General features: G+C 32.9%; 1 protein-coding gene across 1 annotated transcript in view; it reads left to right on the forward strand.

Moving 5' to 3' along the window:
• The window catches only part of scrib (scribble planar cell polarity protein), a 712,308-nt gene extending 696,506 nt beyond the window's left edge, over nt 1-15,802 (forward strand). Inside the window, exon 33 of the mRNA XM_075292340.1 lies at nt 15,544-15,802. Coding sequence (XP_075148455.1) covers nt 15,544-15,627 — 84 coding nt within the window. The 3' untranslated portion in view covers nt 15,628-15,802. The remainder of the gene's footprint in view (nt 1-15,543) is intronic.
• The last annotated feature ends 5,968 nt before the right edge of the window (nt 15,803-21,770 follow it).

Below are 21,770 nucleotides of genomic sequence, written 5' to 3' on the forward strand. Positions count from 1 at the left end.
AATTCCAGCCGTATCGGATGCAATTTGCTTCTCTTTGAGGCTTCGCAAGCCAAATCTGGAGATCGGTTTATATGGGGTCTATATATAATTATGGACCGATGTGAACCAATTTTTGCATGGTTGTTAGAGACCATATACCAACATCATGTACCAAATTTCAGCCGGATCGGATGAAATTTGCTTCTCTTTGAGGCTCCGCAAGCCAAATCTGGGGATCGGTTTATATGGGGGCTATATATAATTATGGACCGATGTGGACCAATTTTTGCATGATTGTTAGAGACCATATACCAACACCATGACCCAAATTTCAGCCGGATCGGATGAAATTTGCTTCTCTTAGAGGCTCCACAAGCCAAATCTGGGGATCGGTTTATATGGGGGTTATATATAATTAAGGACCGATATGGACCAATTTTTGAATGGTTGTTAGAGACCACACACCAACATCATGTACCAAATTTCAGCCGGATCGGATGAAATTTTCTTTTCTTTGAGGCTCGGCAAGCCAAATCTGGGGATCGGTTTATATGGGGGCTATATATAATTATGGGCCGATGTGAACCAATTTTTGCACGGTTGTTAGAGACTATATACCAACACCATGTACCAAATTTCAGCCGGATCGGATGAAATTTGCTTCTCTTTTAGGCTCCGCAAGCCAAATCTGGGGATCGGTTTATATGGGTGCTATATATAATAATGGCCCCATATAAAACGATCCCCCGATTTGGCTTGCGAGGCCCCTAAGAGAAGCAAATTTCATCCGATCCGGCTGAAATTTGGTACATGGTGTTAGTATATGATCTCTAACAACCATGCAATAATTGGTCCACATCGGTCCATAATTATATATAGCCCCCATATAAACCGATCCTCCGATTTGGCTTGCGAGGCCTCTAAGAGAAGCAAATTTCCTCCGATCCGGCTGAAATTTGGTACATGATGTTGGTATATGGTCTCTAACAACCATGCAAAAATTGGTCCACATCGGTCCATAATTATATATAGACCCCATATAAACCGATCTCCAGATTTGGCTTGCGGAGCCTCAAAGAGAAGCAAATTTCATCCGATCCGCCTGAAATTTGGTACATGATGTTAGTATATGGTCTCTAACAACCATGCAAAAATTGGTCCACATCGGTCCATAATTATATATAGACCCCATATAAACCGATCTCCAGATTTGGCTTGCGGAGTCTCAAAGAGAAGCAAATTTCATCCGATCCGCCTGAAATTTGGTACATGATGTTAGTATATGGTCTCTAACAACCATGCAAAAATTGGTCCACATCGGTTCATAATTATATATAGCCCCCATATAAACCGATCCCCGGATTTGGTTTGCGAAGTCTCCAAGAGGAGCAAATTTCATCCAATCCGGTTGAATTTGGAACATGGTGTTAGTATATGATCTTTAACAACCGTGCCAGAATTGGCCCATATCGGTCCATAATTATATATAGCCCCCATATAAAACATTCTCCAGATTTGACCTCCGGAGCCTCTTGGAGGAGTTAAATTCCGATCCGGTTCAAATTAGGCACGTGTTGTTAGTATATGGTCGCTAACAACCATACCAATATTGGTCCAATCACACAAAAATTGGTCCATATCGGTTCATAATCATGGTTGCCACTAGAGCCAAAAATAATCTACCAAAATTTTATTTCTATAGAAAATTTTGTCAAAATTTTATTTCTAGAGAAAATTTTGTTAAAATTTTATTCGGTTCATAATAAAATCGTCATCATTGTCACAATTTTATTTCTATAGAAAATTTTGTGAAAATTTTATTTCTATAGAAAATTTTGTTAAAATTTTATTTCTGTAGAAAATGTCAAAATTTTATGTCTACTTTGTCAAACTGAATTATATACGTATTGGATCGATCTTTTTATACCCACCACCATAGGATGGGGGGTATATTAACTTTGTCATTCCGTTTGTAACACATCGAAATATTGCTCTAAGACCCCATAAAGTATATATATTCTGGGTCGTGGTGAAATTCTGAGTCGATCTGAGCATGTACGTCCGTCCGTCCGTCCATCCGTCCGTCTGTTGAAATCACGCTAACTTCCGAACGAAACAAGCTATCGACTTGAAACTTGGCACAAGTAGTTGTTATTGATGTAGGTCGGATGGGATTGCAAATGGGCCATATCGGTCCACTTTTACGTATAGCCCCCATATAAACCGATCCCCAGATTTGGCTTGCGAGGCCACTAAGAGAAGCAAATTTCATCCGATCCGGCTGAAATTTGGTACATGGTGTTAGTATATGGTCTCTAACAACCATGCAAAAATTGGTCCACATCGGTGCATAATTATATATAGCCCCCATATAAAACGATCCCCCGATTTGGCTTGCGAGGCCCTAAGAGAAGCAAATTTCATCCGATCCGGCTGAAATTTGGTACATGGTGTTAGTATATGATCTCTAACAACCATGCAAAAATTGGTCCACATCGGTTCATAATTATATATAGCCCCCATATAAACCGATCCCCGGATTTGGTTTGCGAAGTCTCCAAGAGGAGCAAATTTCATCCAATCCGGTTGAATTTGGAACATGGTGTTAGTATATGATCTTTAACAACCGTGCCATAATTATATATAGGCCCCATGTAAACCGATCCCCAGATTTGACCTCCAGAGCCCCTTGGAAGAGCAAAATTCTTGCCATTCGGTTGAAATTTGGTACGTGATGTTAGTATATGGTATCCAACAACCATGCAGGAATTGGTTCCTATCAGTCCATAATTATATATAGCTCCCATATAAACCGATCCCCAGATTTGACCTCCGGTGCCTTTTGGAGAAGCAAAATTCATCCGATCTGCTTGAAATTTGGTACGTGGTGGTAGTATATGATATTTAACAAGCATGCCAAAAGTGGCCCATATCAGTCCATAATCGTACATAGCCCCATATAAACCGATCCCGAGATTTAGGTTAGGTTAGGTTATGTGGCAGCCCGATGTATCAGGCTCACTTAGACTATTCAGCCCATTGTGATACCACAGTGGTGAACTTCTCTCTTATCACTGAGTGCTGCCCGATTCCATGTTAAGCTCAATGACAAGGGACCTCCTTTTTATAGCCGAGTCCGAACGGCGTTCCACATTCCAGTGAAACCACTTAGAGAAGCTTTGAGACCCTCAGAAATGTCACCTGCATTACTGAGGTGGGATAATCCACCGCTGAAAAACTTTCCTCCGATCCGGCTGAAATTTGGTACATGATGTTGGTATATGGTCTCTAACAACCATGCAAAAATTGGTCCACATCGGTCCATAATTATATATAGACCCCATATAAACCGATCTCCAGATTTGGCTTGCGGAGCCTCAAAGAGAAGCAAATTTCATCCGATCCGCCTGAAATTTGGTACATGATGTTAGTATATGGTCTCTAACAACCATGCAAAAATTGGTCCACATCGGTCCATAATTATATATAGACCCCATATAAACCGATCTCCAGATTTGGCTTGCGGAGTCTCAAAGAGAAGCAAATTTCATCCGATCCGCCTGAAATTTGGTACATGATGTTAGTATATGGTCTCTAACAACCATGCAAAAATTGGTCCACATCGGTTCATAATTATATATAGCCCCCATATAAACCGATCCCCGGATTTGGTTTGCGAAGTCTCCAAGAGGAGCAAATTTCATCCAATCCGGTTGAATTTGGAACATGGTGTTAGTATATGATCTTTAACAACCGTGCCAGAATTGGCCCATATCGGTCCATAATTATATATAGCCCCCATATAAAACATTCTCCAGATTTGACCTCCGGAGCCTCTTGGAGGAGTTAAATTCCGATCCGGTTCAAATTAGGCACGTGTTGTTAGTATATGGTCGCTAACAACCATACCAATATTGGTCCAATCACACAAAAATTGGTCCATATCGGTTCATAATCATGGTTGCCACTAGAGCCAAAAATAATCTACCAAAATTTTATTTCTATAGAAAATTTTGTCAAAATTTTATTTCTAGAGAAAATTTTGTTAAAATTTTATTCGGTTCATAATAAAATCGTCATCATTGTCACAATTTTATTTCTATAGAAAATTTTGTGAAAATTTTATTTCTATAGAAAATTTTGTTAAAATTTTATTTCTGTAGAAAATGTCAAAATTTTATGTCTACTTTGTCAAACTGAATTATATACGTATTGGATCGATCTTTTTATACCCACCACCATAGGATGGGGGGTATATTAACTTTGTCATTCCGTTTGTAACACATCGAAATATTGCTCTAAGACCCCATAAAGTATATATATTCTGGGTCGTGGTGAAATTCTGAGTCGATCTGAGCATGTACGTCCGTCCGTCCGTCCATCCGTCCGTCTGTTGAAATCACGCTAACTTCCGAACGAAACAAGCTATCGACTTGAAACTTGGCACAAGTAGTTGTTATTGATGTAGGTCGGATGGTATTGCAAATGGGCCATATCGGTCCACTTTTACGTATAGCCCCCATATAAACCGATCCCCAGATTTGGCTTGCGAGGCCACTAAGAGAAGCAAATTTCATCCGATCCGGCTGAAATTTGGTACATGGTGTTAGTATATGGTCTCTAACAACCATGCAAAAATTGGTCCACATCGGTGCATAATTATATATAGCCCCCATATAAAACGATCCCCCGATTTGGCTTGCGAGGCCCTAAGAGAAGCAAATTTCATCCGATCCGGCTGAAATTTGGTACATGGTGTTAGTATATGATCTCTAACAACCATGCAAAAATTGGTCCACATCGGTCCATAATTATATATAGCCCCCATATAAACCGATCCCCCGATTTGGCTTGCGAGGCCGCTAAGAGAAGCAAATTTCGTCCGATCCGGCTGAAATTTGGTACATGGTGTTAGTATATGATCTCTAACAACCATGCAAAAATTGGTCCACATCGGTCCATAATTATATATAGCCCCCATATAAACCGATCCCCCGATTTGGCTTGCGAGGCCGCTAAGAGAAGCAAATTTCATCCGATCCGGCTGAAATTTTGTACGTGATGTTAGTCTATGGTCTACAACAACCATGCAAAAATTGGTCCACATCGGTTTATAATTATATATAGCCCCCATATAAACCGATCACCAGATTTGACCTCCGGAACCTCTTGGAAGACCAAAATTCATCTGATTCAGTTGAAATTTGGTACGTGGTGTTAATATATGGCCTCAAACTTCCATGCAAAAATTGGTCGATATCGGTCCATAATTATATATAGGCCCCATGTAAACCGATCCCCAGATTTGACCTCCAGAGCCCCTTGGAAGAGCAAAATTCTTGCCATTCGGTTGAAATTTGGTACGTGATGTTAGTATATGGTATCCAACAACCATGCAGGAATTGGTTCCTATCAGTCCATAATTATATATAGCTCCCATATAAACCGATCCCCAGATTTGACCTCCGGTGCCTTTTGGAGAAGCAAAATTCATCCGATCTGCTTGAAATTTGGTACGTGGTGGTAGTATATGATATTTAACAAGCATGCCAAAAGTGGCCCATATCAGTCCATAATCGTACATAGCCCCATATAAACCGATCCCGAGATTAAGGTTAGGTTAGGTTATGTGGCAGCCCGATGTATCAGGCTCACTTAGACTATTCAGCCCATTGTGATACCACAGTGGTGAACTTCTCTCTTATCACTGAGTGCTGCCCGATTCCATGTTAAGCTCAATGACAAGGGACCTCCTTTTTATAGCCGGGTCCGAACGGCGTTCCACATTCCAGTGAAACCACTTAGAGAAGCTTTGAGACCCTCAGAAATGTCACCTGCATTACTGAGGTGGGATAATCCACCGCTGAAAAACTTTTTGGTGTTCGGTCGTAGCAGGAATCGAACCCACGACCTTGTGTATGCAAGGCGGGCATGCTAACCATTGCACCACGGTGGCTCCCTCCCGAGATTTGGTTTTGGAACCTCTTGGAGGAGCAAATTTCATCCGAGTGAGTTGAAATTTGGTACATTGTGCTAGTATATGGTCGTTAACAACCATGCCTAACTAGGTCCATATCGGTCTATAGTTATATATGGCCCTCAGATAAATCGATCCCCAATCACACAAAGATTGGTCCATATCAAGTTCATAATTGTATATAGCCCCCATATAAGCGACCCCCATATTTCAATTCTAGCTCTCTACGTACAAAAAGTCCATATCGATTCGTAATTATTTGTAGACTTAACTATACATAACTTTTTTGTCTAATATATACCATGTATGGACTAAATCACAGTCTTTCGTAGAAGTTTCTACGCAATCCATGGTGGTGGGTACATAAGATTCGGCCTGGCCGAACTTGCGGCCGTATGTACTTGTTTGATTTAATATATACCACGTATGGACTTACAATTTAGAAGATGGTGTTAGGAGGTTTTAAGATACCTTGCCATCGGCAAGCGTTACCGCAACTTAAGCAATTCGATTGTGGATGGCAGTGTTTAGATGAAGTTTCTACGCAATCCATGATGGAGGGTACATAAGCTTCGGCCTGGCCGAACTTACGGCCGTATATACTTGTTTTTTTTTTTTTTTTAGTTTGTCTTTATGAATTTTTATTTTTACATCCTGGAAAAGAATAAAGGTTTATTACAAAAAAGTATATATTTTTCTTCCAAATAAATTTCCTTGCAACGAAAAGGAAATGAGAAACGGACTTTGTTTGTCTAAAATTTCGTTTGGTAGGAAGGAATTATTTGCTTGCATGTACAATTATTCGAATTTTATTTTTATGACAATTTTATTTAAATTTGCAATCAATAAATAATATCATTCCTTTTCCTATATTAATACATACATAAATAAACAAATATATATAAAGTGCGTATAAAAATTACGCCTCTATATCTCATTCAATGTTTAGCCTTTATGTGTCCTAAATAAATGCAAAAAAAAAAATCTCGTTTAACCATATTCCCCTCCAATACCTTTCTGTTAATTACAATTAATTTAATTGTATAGATATACTTTAATAAAGTCAATGAATCTCCTACACATTTTGTCTGGTATTTTATATACAAATAGAGGACAATAATTAACATAGACAACAACACACAAATACAATACACAAATACACCTACACAGTGAATTGTATTGAGAAGAATCAGGATAAACCACAATAAACCAACTAAAAAAGTGAACCCTCTATTTCACTAAAGCCAATTTAACTGTGATGAAATTATTATGTTTAGAGAAAATTTCCTTTACTCTAATAATTTTTTGTGTACGTTGGTGAAATGAGCTAAAAAACGGGAAACAATTATACACAAATGAAGCAAAAAGATTTACTAAATTCGTACTTCTCACAAAATAGTTCATTATTTCTTTTAATTTGTAAATTTTACTACGAGTACAAATGTGAAAATCTTGAACTTCGTATGGCAGTAAAAAAACATTCTTGCAATTTCGAACTTCAATATTTTTCTTCAAACTTCAAAATTTTCTTTAACAAGTGAAAACAAAATTAATTATGTCCAATAAATTTTCTGGAATTTGTGGAAAAATATTTACTAATTTTTGTGATGTCGGCGTTTGTAGTACTGTTTAGTTAAATTTTTCTAAAAATAATCTAAATTTTGTAAAATTAACCAAATTTTTTTTCCTGGTGGGCTCACTAAAAATCTCTTTAATATGCACCTACATTACAAAACTAATAACAATCTTATATAGAAACTTAATTTGATTAGCAGAGGTCAGTATGAGACTTTTATATAAGCTGGCCTGATTAATAGAATTGTACGCACTTAATTTTTAGACATAATGTGTGAATAATTTAAGGAGAAAATATCGAAAAATTGTACTTAGGTGTGCAAAGGAAGTTGAATTCACGTCTGTGTGGCTTAGCACTTCCAAGGACCCCTAGCTAAGCCAAGGCTAAACTAGTCTCAATATAAACCGATCCCAAAGATTATAGTTTTGAAGTTTCATGTAGGAACAAATTTCAACTGAAAGAAATGAAAATTGTTTTTATACACACAAAAAATCCTTATTTCAATTTTATTGATCCTAGCATGAAAATCTACACAGGCCCCTACAAAATGTCTTTATTTTAAAGAAGCCGCATCTTTGGCTCGGAATCAGTACCAAAATCCTTGAGGGAAGGTCGAAATTGTGGATGCAAGTAACTTTTTTGAGTGAAGGCACAAACTCTTGCAGGTCAAACCTATTATACTCTAAACACACAATTTAATTTTATAAAAATATTTTGTTAATATAGTAAATTAGAAAACAAAACGCATTATTATATGGAGAGAGTACCAATCACTCGACCCAAAAATTGGAGAACAATTTTCCAAAAACCTAAAACATTCTTATTTACAAACTAAACATATTTCTGTAGAAAATTTTATGAAAATTTTATTTCCATAGAATATTTTGTCAAAATTTTATTTCTATAGTAAATTTTGTCAAAATTTTTTTCTATAAAAAGATTTTGTCAAACTTTTATATCTATATAAAATTTTATTCCTATAAAGATTTTTTTTTCAAAATTTTATTTCTATATACAATTTTGTCAAAAATTTATTTCTATCGAAAATTTTGTTAAAATTTTTATTTGTATAAAAGATTTTGTCAACATTTTATTTCTATAGAAAATTGTGTCAAAATTTTATTACCATAGAAAATTTTGTAAATTTTTTTTCCTATAGAAAATTTTGTAAAATTTTTTTTCCTATAGAAAATTTTGTTAAAATTTTATTTCTATAGACAATTTTGTCAAACTTTATTTCTATAGAAAATTGTGTTAAAATTTTATTTCAATAGAAATTTTTGTCAAAATTTTATTTCTATAGAAAATGTTATCAACATTTGATTTCTTTAAAAAATTTTATCAAAGTTTTACTTATATTGAATATTTTGTCAAGATTTTTTTCCTATAGAAAATATTGTAAAAAATTTATTTCTATAGAAAATTTTGTAAAAAATATTTTCTATAGAAAATATTGTAAAAAATTTATTTCTATAGAAAATTTTGTAAAAAAATTATTTCTATAGAAAATGTTGTTAAAATTTTATTTCTATAGAAAATGTTGTTAAAATTTTATTTCTATAGAAAATTTTGTAAAAAAATTATTTAAACTAGAAATTATTGGACAGGAAGATTAAGGGAATTGACATTATTAAGTTACAGAAAAGAAAATGCCAGATACCCATCTCGCACGCCTGACTATACATATATGTTTCAGTGTCGGCCACGACACATTTCCATAGTCTTTAGCGAGATCTGGCCGGGTGAGATGATTCAATTTGGTTCTTTTATGTTAATTTCTTATGAAATTTACACACGCGAATTATTCTTCCCAAATTTAACCATAATTTCTATAAAAAATTTTGTTAAAATTTTATTTCTATAGAAAATTTTGTCAAAATTTTATTTAAAAAAATTTTTTGTCAAAATTTTTTTGCTATAGAAAATTTTGTTAAAATTTTATTTCTATAGAAAATTTTGTCACAATTTTATTTCTAGACACAATTTTGTCAAAATTTTTCTTCTATAGAAAATTTTGTCAAAATTTGATTTCTATAGAAAATGTTATCAACATTTGATTTCTATAGAAAATTTTATCAAAGTTTTACTTATATTGAATATTTTGTCAAAATTTTTTTCCTATAGAAAACATTGTAAAAACTTTATTTCTATAGGATATATTGTAAAAAATTATTTCTATAGAAAATTTTTTCACAATTTTATTTCTAGAGTCAATTTTGTCAAACTTTTATTTCTATAGAAAATTGTGTTAAAATTTTATTTCAATAGAAAATTTTGTCAAAATGTTTCTTCTATAGAAGATTTTGTCAAAATTTTATTTCTATAGAAAATGTTTGTCAAAATTTTTTTCCTATAGAAAATTTTGTTAAAATTTTATTTCTATAAAAAATTTTATCATAATTTTATTTCTACAGACAATTTTGTCAAACTTTTATTTCTATAGAAAATTGTGTTAAAATTTTGTTTCAATAGAAAATTTTGTCAAAATTTTATTTCTATAGAGAATGTGATCAACATTTGATTTCTATAGAAAATTTTACCAAAGTTTTATAGAAAATATTGTAAAAATTTATTTCTATAGAAAATTTTGTAAAAAAATTATTTCTATAGAAAACATTGTTAAAATTTTATTTCTATAGAAAATTTTGTTAAAATTTTATTTCTATAGAAAATTTTGTCAAAATTTTTCTTCTATGGAAAGTTTTGTCAAAATTTTATTTCCATAGAAAATTTTTGTCAAAATTTTTTTCCTATAAAAAATTTTTGTCAAAATTTTTTTCCTATAAAAAATTTTGTTAAAATTTTATTTCTATAGAAAATTTTGTCAAAATGTTATTTCAATAGAAAATTTTGTCAAAATGTTATTTTTATAGAAAATTTTTGCAAAATTTTATTTCTATAGAACATTTTGTCAAAAATTATTTCTATACAAACTTTGTTAAAATTTTATTTCTATAGAAAATTTTGTTAAAATTTTATTTCTGTAGAAAATTTTGTCAAAATTTTTCTTCTATAGAAAGTTTTGCCAAAATTTTATTTTTATATAAAATTTTTGTCAAAATTTTTTACCTATAGAAAATTTTGTTAAAATTTTATTTTTATAGAAAATTTTATCAAAATTTTATTTCCAGACACAATTTTGTCAAACTTTTATTTCTATAGAAAATTGTGTTAAAATTTTATTTCTATAGAAAATTTTGTCAACATTTTATTTCTAGAGACAATTTTGTCAATCTTTTATTTCTATATAAAATTGTGTTAAAATTTTAAGTCAATAGAAAATTTTGTCAAAATTTTTCTTCTGTAGAAAATTTTGTCAAAATTTTATTTCTATATAAAATTTTTGTCAAAATTTTTTACCTATAGGAAATTTTGTTAAAATTTTATTTTTATAGAAAATTTTATCAAAATTTTATTTCCAGACACAATTTTGTCAAACTTTTATTTCTATAGAAAATTGTGTTAAAATTTTATTTCTATAGAAAATTTTGTCAAAATTTTATTTCTATACAAAATTTTGACAAAATTTTATTGCTATAGAAAATGTTTGTCAAAATTTTTTCCTATAGAAAATTTTATTTCTATAGAAAATTTTGCCAAAATTTTATTTCTATACACAATTTTGTCTAACTTTTATTTCTATAGAAAATTGTGTTAAAATTTTATTTCAATAGAAAATTTTGTCAAAATTTTATTGCTATAGACAAGTTTGTCAAAATTTTATTTCTATAGAGAATGTTGTCAACATTTGATTTCTATAGAATATTTGATTAAAGTTTTACTTATATTAAATATTTTGTCAACATTTTTTCCTATAGAAAATATTGTAAAAAATTTGTTTCTATAGAAAATTTTGTCAAAATTTTATTTCTATAGAAAATTTTGTCAAAATTTTATTTCTATAGAAAATTTTGTCCAGATTTTTTTCTATAGAAAATTTTGTCAAAATTTTGTAAAAATTTTATTTCTATAGAAAATTTTGTCAAAATGTTATTTCAATAGAAAATTTTGTCAAAATTTTATTTTTATAGAAAACTTTGTTAAAATTTTATTTCTATAGAAAATTTTGTCAAAATTTTATTTCTATAGAAAATTTTGTCAAAATTTTATTTCTATCGAAAATTTTGTCCAAATTTTATTTCTATAGAAAATTTTGTCAAAACTTTATTTCTATAGAAAATTTTGTCAAAATTTTGTTAAAATTTTATTTCTATAGAAAACTTTGTCAAAATGTTATTTCAATAGAAAATTTTGTCAAAATTTTATTTTTATAGAAAACTTTTGCAAAATTTAATTTCTATAAAAAATTTTGTCAAAATTTTATTTCTATTAAAAATTTGCGAAGAGGCATATTTTGCAAAATCTACCAAAAACATCAAGAATTCTACCAATCTAACAAACAGTAAAAATCTACCATTTTTGGTAGAATCCTACCAGCTGTGGCAACCGTGACTAAAACCCAATAGCATGTGTGTCTATTGACATAAGGCGAACAAGGTCCGGTTTTTAACTTAACCTAACCACATTCGATAACTGATTACCGTACATCAAACATGAAATTCGTTATTCGTTGTTGGTATTATTTCAATTATATAAAGGGTGATTCTTTTGAGGTTAGGATTTTCATGCATTAGTATTTGACAGATCACGTGGGATTTCAGACATGGTGTCAAAGAGAAAGATGCTCAGTATGCTTTGACATTTCATCATGAATAGACTTACTAACGAGCAACGCTTGCAAATCATTGAATTTTATTACCAAAATCAGTGGCAGAAAATCCGCTTTTTTATCGACAAATTTTGTTCAGCGATGAGGCTCATTTCTGGTTGAATGGCTACGTAAATAAGCAAAATTGCCGCATTTGGAGTGAAGAGCAACCAGAAGCCGTTCAAGAACTGCCCATGCATCCCGAAAAATGCACTGTTTGGTGTGGTTTGTACGCTGGTGGAATCATTGGACCGTATTTTTTCAAAGATGCTGTTGGACGCAACGTTACGGTGAATGGCGATCGCTATCGTTCGATGCTAACAAACTCTTTGTTACCAAAAATGGAAGAACTGAACTTGGTTGACATGTGGTTTCAACAAGATGGCGCTACATGCCACACAGCTCGCGATTCTATGGCCATTTTGAGGGAAAACTTCGGAGAACAATTCATCTCAAGAAATGGACCGGTAAGTTGGCCACCAAGATCATGCGATTTGACGCCTTTAGACTATTTTTTGTGGGGCTACGTCAAGTCTAAAGTCTACAGAAATAAGCCAGCAACTATTCCAGCTTTGGAAGACAACATTTCCGAAGAAATTCGGGCTATTCCGGCCGAAATGCTCGAAAAAGTTGCCCAAAATTGGACTTTCCGAATGGACCACCTAAGACGCAGCCGCGGTCAACATTTAAATGAAATTATCTTCAAAAAGTAAATGTCATGGACCAATCTAACGTTTCAAATAAAGAACCGATGAGATTTTGCAAATTTTATGCGTTTTTTTTTTTAAAAAAAGTTATCAAGCTCTTAACAAATCACTCTTTACTTCACAACATAATTTCCCCTAATGAGATATAGGCCACATATTTTCTTAGCATAACCATGGCCATAGAGAGCCACCGTGGTGCAATGGTTAGCATGCTCGCATACACAAGGTCGTGTGTTCGATGCCTGCTTCGGCCGAACACCAAAAAGTTTTTCAGCTGTGGATTATCCCACCTCAGTAATGCTGGTGACATATCTGAGGCTTTCAAAGCTTCTCTAAGTAGTTTCACTGCAATGTGGAACGCCGTTCGGATTCGGCTATAAAAAGGAGGTCCCTTGTCATTGAGCTTAACATGGAATCGGGTAGCACTCAGTGGTAAAAGTGAAGTTCACCAATGGGGTATCACAATGGACTGAATAGTCTAAGTGAGCCTGATACATCGGGCTGCCACCTAACCTAACCTAACCTATGGCGCCATCGTTGCCATACTGCAATTACAAATAACATTAATATGCTAATTGCATTGTGTCAGCAACACGTGTTACCATATCACTTTGATAATGTGCCATTTTCTCATCGCGTTTCAAACGACAAAAAAATTTACCATCTCCTCTAATTTTATTTGATGATATGCAAGACTTTTCACATCACATTGACAACATATGAGTGTACTAACATACATAAATCATTTTATTCTTCTTGCACCCTCAAAAAAAATCGCTTCTTTAACATATGTTCCAAACATATTTTGCAGGAAGCACATATATTATTGCATACTGCCGAAACATTAATATGTTTGTTTTATGTGAACATATTATATGTTTGGAAGCATTTTGAGCCAAAAATATTATATGCTTGGAAGAATTTTTCCCAAACATGATTGTGCTCATTCCCTAACATACTCGTAATTTTCACTTCCACGAAATTTTTTAGTTATTGGCACCTTTCTCTGTAATACAAATAATGTTGAAGAAATTATTCACTTTTATAAATTTTTTAAATTTTACCTTTCGCCTGCACGGAGAATCGAACCGAGGACCATACAGTTTGTAAGCCAACACACTATCCACTGGGCTACGTAGCTGTTATAGTCACCAGTAGATAATTATCGTTTTAAGTTACATTTATATAGCATAGTTTGCGGCGCCCACGAGCCCATGCAAACATAACATTATTTAACAGAAACATACATTTGTTTGCCACGTGGAGCAGTGGTTAGCATGTCTGCCTTGCATGCAAAGGGTCGTGGGTTCAATCCCTGCTCCGACCGAACATTTTTTTTGTTTTTTTTTTTTTTTTAATTTACACATTTATATTTATACTATATTAATTTTTTTTAAATGAAACATCGAAATGTGCGTTATTAAAGATTTATAGTCAGTAACAGTGCTTGATATAAACGAAATTGAATGATTTTTGGATAAAATATTATTTTTTATTGCAAAAATAACAATCTTGTAATAAAAAACTGTTTTTGTACAAAACTTTAAAATTTGGAAGGAATTCAAAAACTAACAAAAGAAAAACGTGGAGTCGAGTATAAACATACATACATAATTTTATAATATAAACATAAATTTATTTAGGAGTGAACAGTTTTTTTACTAGCATTTAACACCATCGCTCTAAAGTTCCTTTTATTTTTCTTTAATAATTCATTTTAAAGAAAATAAACTTTTTAAATTGTTTTAGCTGTAAAAGTCGAACTTAATGCCCGCTTTTATATTTGATGGTGTCCGTCAACTCCTCGTGGACTACTTTTTAATAAAGAGAAACTAAACTTTGTTTTTTTACATTTTACTGTGTAATTTTTCACTATTTCCTCCTTATTTCATTTTACCGTCCCAACTCTAAAAAGAGTATAGTGCCCTTTCGTTATTTTTATGAAGACCCCTGATTTCTTTTAACGAACCAAAAAAAAATAATGCCACAATTATAAACAAAACACATGTCCACACACACATAAATTTAAAATGCTGCTCTCAAGGCGAAAACATAAGCTGTTTGTTTTTCAAATGTCTATTCTCTTGGTTCAGAATGTATATTCTCTTTATTCAAATTAAATAATATTTAGACTTAAACATATCAAATTTTTGGCCTTATCATAAAACAGTTTTCCGAAACAACATACAAGCGGTTTCACAGAAATTGTTCTCTTTTGACTCTTTTGCTGTGTTATATTTTTATATCTTTCGTCAACTCTCCCGGTTTCCATCTCTATTTCTCTCTATACTCTCTCTGTCGCTTTGAATAAAATATCACAACATATGTATGTTTAGTTGAAATTTGTAAATTTATATATGTTTGTATTCACACATATGATTTTTATGAAACATTCATGCCCCAAACATAATATATTCTAACATATTAACATAGATGTCCCAAACATTTAGTGTTAGTTTAGGAAAATTACATGTTCGCACTTAAATATATTGTGGTTTAAAATCGTGCCCGAAACACATTTTGTTTATATCGGAACATATGAAAAACATATTTTTCTAACAGTGTGTTTTTCTTTTCTTCCTTCAATCCTTTCTAGAATCGCGAAGGTGATGCATCATCAATTTGTCGCTTCATAATAAATGAAATCCTTAAGGAGCGAGCAACCGTGTACACAGACTGACAGCCGTTTGATATCTCAAAAATATCAAAGTGATAAATTTGAATTTGTCCCTATTGTTTGTCTTCGCCTTTATGGAGTTTACAAAAAAAAACATTCATATTTAAATATTTAATATGTATAAGAGAATATTTTATATAAATTCAAATAAAATACAAAATGTAGAGAATTCACCAAATATCAGTAGAATAAATAATTGCTTGCTGTAAAGGTGGAATAATGGTAAGTATTGAAAATCGACGAAACATGTTATTGAGCATAAAAACTAGGAATTTACGTTACGCAAGAAAATCCATTCGTCGTAATTTTTGGAGAACTTGCTTGGTATGACTGTCGTTAGTATTAAAGGTAGTATAAAAGAATAGAAATACAAAAAGGGAAAAACTACAATAATAAAATTAAAAATGGATTTATCACTTGCAAGGAAAACAAGTAAGTAAAGTAGAAAGTCGGGCGGGGCCGACTATATCATACCCTAAACCACTATTACAGAATTAGTAATCATAAGCATTTGTGGGGTAACATATAGGTCTGGGAGATAAACCGCAGTTGCATATTTAAGAAAATTAAGGGGTACATGCACCCTCAAAAAAAATCGCTTCTTTAACATATGTTCCAAACATATTTTGCAGGAAGCACATATATTATTGGATACTGCCGAAACATTAATATGTTTGTTTTATGTGAACATATTATATGTTTGGAAGCATTTTGAGCCCAAAAATATCATATGCTTGGAAGAATGTTTCCCAAAGACGATTGTGCTCATTGCCTAACATACTCGTAATTTTCACTTCCACGAAATATTTTAGTTCTTGGCAAATTATAAATTATTCACTTTTATAATTTTTTTAAATGTTACATTTCGCCTGCACGGAGAATCGAACCGAGGACCATTTTTTATATTTGAAGGTGTCCGTCAACTCCTCGTGGACTACTTATTAATAAAGAGGAACTAAACTTTGTTTTTATACATTTTACTGTGTCATTTTTCACTATTTCCTCCTTATTTAATTTTACTGTCCCAACTCTAAAAAGAGTATAGTGCCCTTTCGTTATATTTATGAAGACCCCTGATTTCTTTTAACGAACCAAGAAAAAAATTGTGCCCAAATGACAAACAAAACACATGTCCGCACATACATAAAATGCTGCTCTCAAGGCGAAAACATATGCTGTTTGTTTTTCAAATATCTATTCTCTTGGTTCCGAATGTCTATTCTCTTTATTCAAATTAAATAATATTTAGACTTAAGCATATCAAATTTTTGGCCTTATCATAAAACAGTTTTCCGAAACAACATACAAGCGGTTTCACAGAAATTGTTCTCTTTTGATTCTTTCGCTGTGTTATGTTGATTTCTTTCGTCAACTCTCCCGGTTTCCATCTCTATTTCTTTCTCTATACTCTCTCTGTCGCTTTGAATAAAATATCACAACATATGTATGTTTAGTTGAAATTTGTAAATTTATATATGTTTGCATTCACACATATGATTTTTATGAAACATTCATGCCCCAAACATAGTATATTCTAACATATTAATATAGATGTCCCAAACATTTAGTGTTAGTGTAGGAACATTACATGTTTGCACTTAAATATATTGTGTTTAAAAATTGTGCCCGAAACACATTTTGTTTATATCGGAACATATGAAAAACATATTTTTCTAACAGTGTGTCTATGGGTGCTTTGTGTCAATCTGCTCATAGTCAATGTTGCCAGGGAAAATGTTCGGTTTACCCTACAAGGACAAAAAAGTTCCCTACTTTCCCATACATTCCCAAACAATTTTCCCTACTATATTTTTCGTTAAATTTAAAACATTTTACAAAACAAAAATGGTTCTAAGTACTTTATTATCTTAAAACATGAATATGCACGTATATAGCTTAGAATATAATTTTGTATTACCACCACGGTTGCCACAGTTGGTAGAATTCTACCCAAATTAGTAATCTTTTTTGTTAAATCTCTATAAAAATAAAGTTTTGGAAAAAGTTTCTATAAACAAATTTTTGTGAGAAATTTTTCTATAGAAATAAAATTTTGGCAATAAATTCTATAGAAATAAAATTTTGAGAAAAAATTCCACAGAAATAAAATTTTGAGAAAATTTTTTATAGAAATAATATTTTGAAAAAAAAAAAAAAATTCTATAGAAATACAATTTCGACAAAATGTTCTATAGAAATAAAATGTTGACAAAATTTTCTACAGGAATAAAGTTTACCACATATTATTAAAGATCAAGCCTTGCCGGCTTCTAATTTCCTCCTCTAGAGCCACCAAAATGTAAAAATTATTACAAGTTGTGTTGAGTGAAAATGTCCTACATTGTGGCCCGACGTCCCTACAAGACGCTAAATATTAGAAAAACCCTACATATAGGGAATTTCCCCTACTTCTAGCAACACTGGCTGTGTTGATATTGCGCCTACGGAGTTAGTATGCCACTAATATTGAGTCCATTATTAAAAAAGAGAAAATCGTTAAATTAGTGTGGGTAATAAATACAAAATTTGTAAAAATCGAGTAATATTCTTATGTAAGAGCTACAAGTACGTATAAGTACGATCGGCTAGTACATCAAAATTTGAAATTTGAGTAACAGTGGTTAATAAATAAGAGTACTATGGCCAAATTTGGGAAAATCGAGCGATGCATATATATGGAAGCTATATCTAAATCTGAACCAATTTGCATAATATTTTTCGGGTTTGATTAATACCACAAAAGGTTACCTTGTGCAAGATTTGAGTAAGATCAGTTACGAAATGAGGCCTGTATGGTCAAACATAAGGTTATAAGGGCGAATTTTTCAAAATCGGGCGATACATATATGGGAGCTATATCTAAATTTGAACCGATTTCGATGAAATTTTGCACATATAGTTAGTGCTATAGAAGACTACATTTAGCCAAATTTGGGTAAGATCGGTTGATAAATAAGGATTTTATGGCCAAATTTAGAAAATTCGGGCGGTACATATATATGGGAGCTATAGCTAAATCTGAACCGATTCCGATGATTTTTTTTACATATAGTTAGTGCTATAGAAGATTATATTTAGCCAACTTTGAGTAAGATCGGTTGATAAATAAAGGTTTTGTGACCAAATTTGGGAAAATCGGGCGATACATATATATGAGAGCTATATCTAAATCTGAACCGATTTGGATGAAATTTTGCAGACTTGAAGGGCGATGGAAAAGATTGCCTTTTGCCAAATTTAGTGACGATCCGTTTGAAAAAAAAAAACGCAACGTGACCCTATTTGTCGAAATTGGGCGATACATATATATGGGAGCTATATCTAAATTTGATCCGATTTCTTCCAAATTCAATAGCCCGTCCTTGTGCCCAAAAAGCTCCCTGTACCAAATTTCATCAAAATCGGTTAATAATTGCGACCGGAATCCAGTGAACAAGAAATACATGGACAGACGGTCGGACACCAAGCGCTAGATCGACTCAGGAGGTGATTCTGAGTCGATCGGTATATATTTTATGGGGTCTAAAATCAATATTTCTGGTAGGCACATTTTTTGGCCGATCAAACTTATTATACCTTGACCACTATGTTGTTTAGGGTATAAAAAGCGAAAATCGTTAAATTAGTTTGGGTACACTCAAAAAAATATCCTTCATCTATTTTGATGAAGCGTGTGCATCAACCCAGTTTCATCAAATTTGATGAAAATTTTCATCATATATATGAAATTTTCATTGATTTGAAGAAATTTTTGAGAAAAAATGATGAAAATGGTTCATAAACATTTCATCGCTTCATAAAAACGAGTCATCACTTCTTCATCACTTCATCAAAATTTTCATTTCATTTCAATTTTGATGAAAAATTTCATCAGATGAATGGAATTTTCATAGATTTGAAGAAATTTTTGAGAAAAAATGAAGGACGATGGAAAAGATTACCTTTTGCCAAATTTGGTGACGATCCGTTTGCAAAAACGCGCAACGTGACCCCATTTGTCGAAATCGGGCGATACATATATATGGGAGCTATATCTAAATTTGATCCGATTTCTTCCAAATTCAGTAGCGTTCGTCCTTGTGCCCAAAAAACTCCCTGTACCAAATTTCATCAAAATCGGTTAATAATTGCGACCGGAATCCTGTGAACAACAAATACATGGACAGACGGACGGACGGACGGACACCGAGCGCTAGATCGACTCAGGAGGTGATTCTGAGTCGATCGGTATATATTTTACGGGGTCTAAAATCAATATTTCTGGTAGGCACATTTTTTGGCCGATCAAACTTATTATACCCTGACCACTATATAAAAATAAGTCGGGGTTTCCTTCCTGATGCTTTAACTCCAGAAGGCACGGTTTTGCATTCGTTGCAAAAGGTCTTGGGCTCCGTAAGGTTTTCACGAACCGACTTCCACAGTTTTGCATTCGTTGGAAAGGTCTCGGGCTCTGTGAGAAAATTAAAGAAAAGTTTCAACGGAATAGCGAGAAAATATGTTTTTTTTCATACAGCGCACGTTGCAAAAACGTTTAATTTGAATTCATCGCAGTTGCTTTTGTTAAAAAAGAATTTTATTCTTTCATATGAAAAATGTTCGGAGAACGTAAAGGGTGATTTGTTAAGAGCTTGATAACTTTTTAAAAAAAAAAAAACGCATAAAATTTGCAAAATCTCATCGGTTCTTTATTTGAAACGTTAGATTGGTCCATGACATTTACTTTTTGAGGATAATTTCATTTAAATGTTGACCGCGGCTGCGTCTTAGGTGGTCCATTCGGAAAGTCCAATTTTGGGCAACTTTTTCGAGCATTTCGGCCGGAATAGCCCGAATTTCTTCGGAAATGTTGTCTTCCAAAGCTGGAATAGTTGCTGGCTTATTTCTGTAGACTTTAGACTTGACGTAGCCCCACAAAAAATAGTCTAAAGGCGTCAAATCGCATGATCTTGGTGGCCATCTTACCGGTCCATTTCTTGAGATGAATTGTTCTCCGAAGTTTTCCCTCAAAATGGCCATAGAATCGCGAGCTGTGTGGCATGTAGCGCCATCTTGTTGAAACCACATGTCAACCAAGTTCAGTTCTTCCATTTTTGGCAACAAAAAGTTTGTTAGCATCGAACGATAGCGATCGCCATTCACCGTAACGTTGCGTCCAACAGCATCTTTGAAAAAATACGGTCCAATGATTCCTCCAGCGTACAAACCAGGGATCCGGAGCGGAGCGGAGCGGAGCGGAGCAAGCCCTTTTTTTGCCGGAGCGGGAGCGGAGCGGGAGCGGCATTTCTAAAATCCGGAGCGGAGCGGGAGCGGAGCGGTTTCCAAATGAAAAACCGCTCCGCTCCGAATAAAATATTACTTGAATGAAATGTGTAACTTTGAAATTACACTGTGTAGGTAATTTCAAATTTAGCTAGTACTTAGCGTAGTGTGAGTAAACGTTTAAAATGTACGATATGTATTTTTGTACGTACGTACATTGGGGAAAACACAACGTGTTTTTTAGTAATTGTTTTCAAAAACGGCAAATGTCAAAATATATATCTAGTATGTGTTGTAAAAGTAACAACAGTACTTTCGATCAATTTCATCCCGTATTACTACAAAGATGTTTGTAATGAACGTCAAATAAATGCAATTAAACGATCTTATTTATATTTAATTTTTTAGTTTTCTACACTGAAAAAATATTGTCGTGAAGTCAAAGATTCCATGTCCTTAGAATAAGAATGCAAATTTTGCTTAACATGGAAGACGCATTTCTCTAAAATAAAGTTTTTTATACCCATCACCATAGAATGGTGATGGGGGTATAATAAGTTTGTCATCCCGTTTGTAACACATCGAAATATCGATTTCCGACTATATAAAGTATATATATTCTTGATCAGGGAGAAATTCTAAGACGATATAACGATGTCCGTCTGTCTGTCTACGCTACAGTATTCAATAATGAAGCAATCGTGCTGAAATTTTGCACAACCTCGTCTTTTGTCTGCAGGCAGGTCAAGTTCGTAGATGGGTTATATCGGTCCAGGTTTTGATATAGTCCCCATATAAACCGACCTCCCGATTTGGGGTCTTGGGCTTATAGAAATCGTATTTTTTATCCAACTTGCCTGAAATTTGAAATCTGGAGGTATTTT

This window comes from Haematobia irritans, chromosome 1, assembly GCF_050003625.1.
Source record: "Haematobia irritans isolate KBUSLIRL chromosome 1, ASM5000362v1, whole genome shotgun sequence".
In the NCBI taxonomy this organism is placed as follows: domain Eukaryota; kingdom Metazoa; phylum Arthropoda; class Insecta; order Diptera; family Muscidae; genus Haematobia; species Haematobia irritans.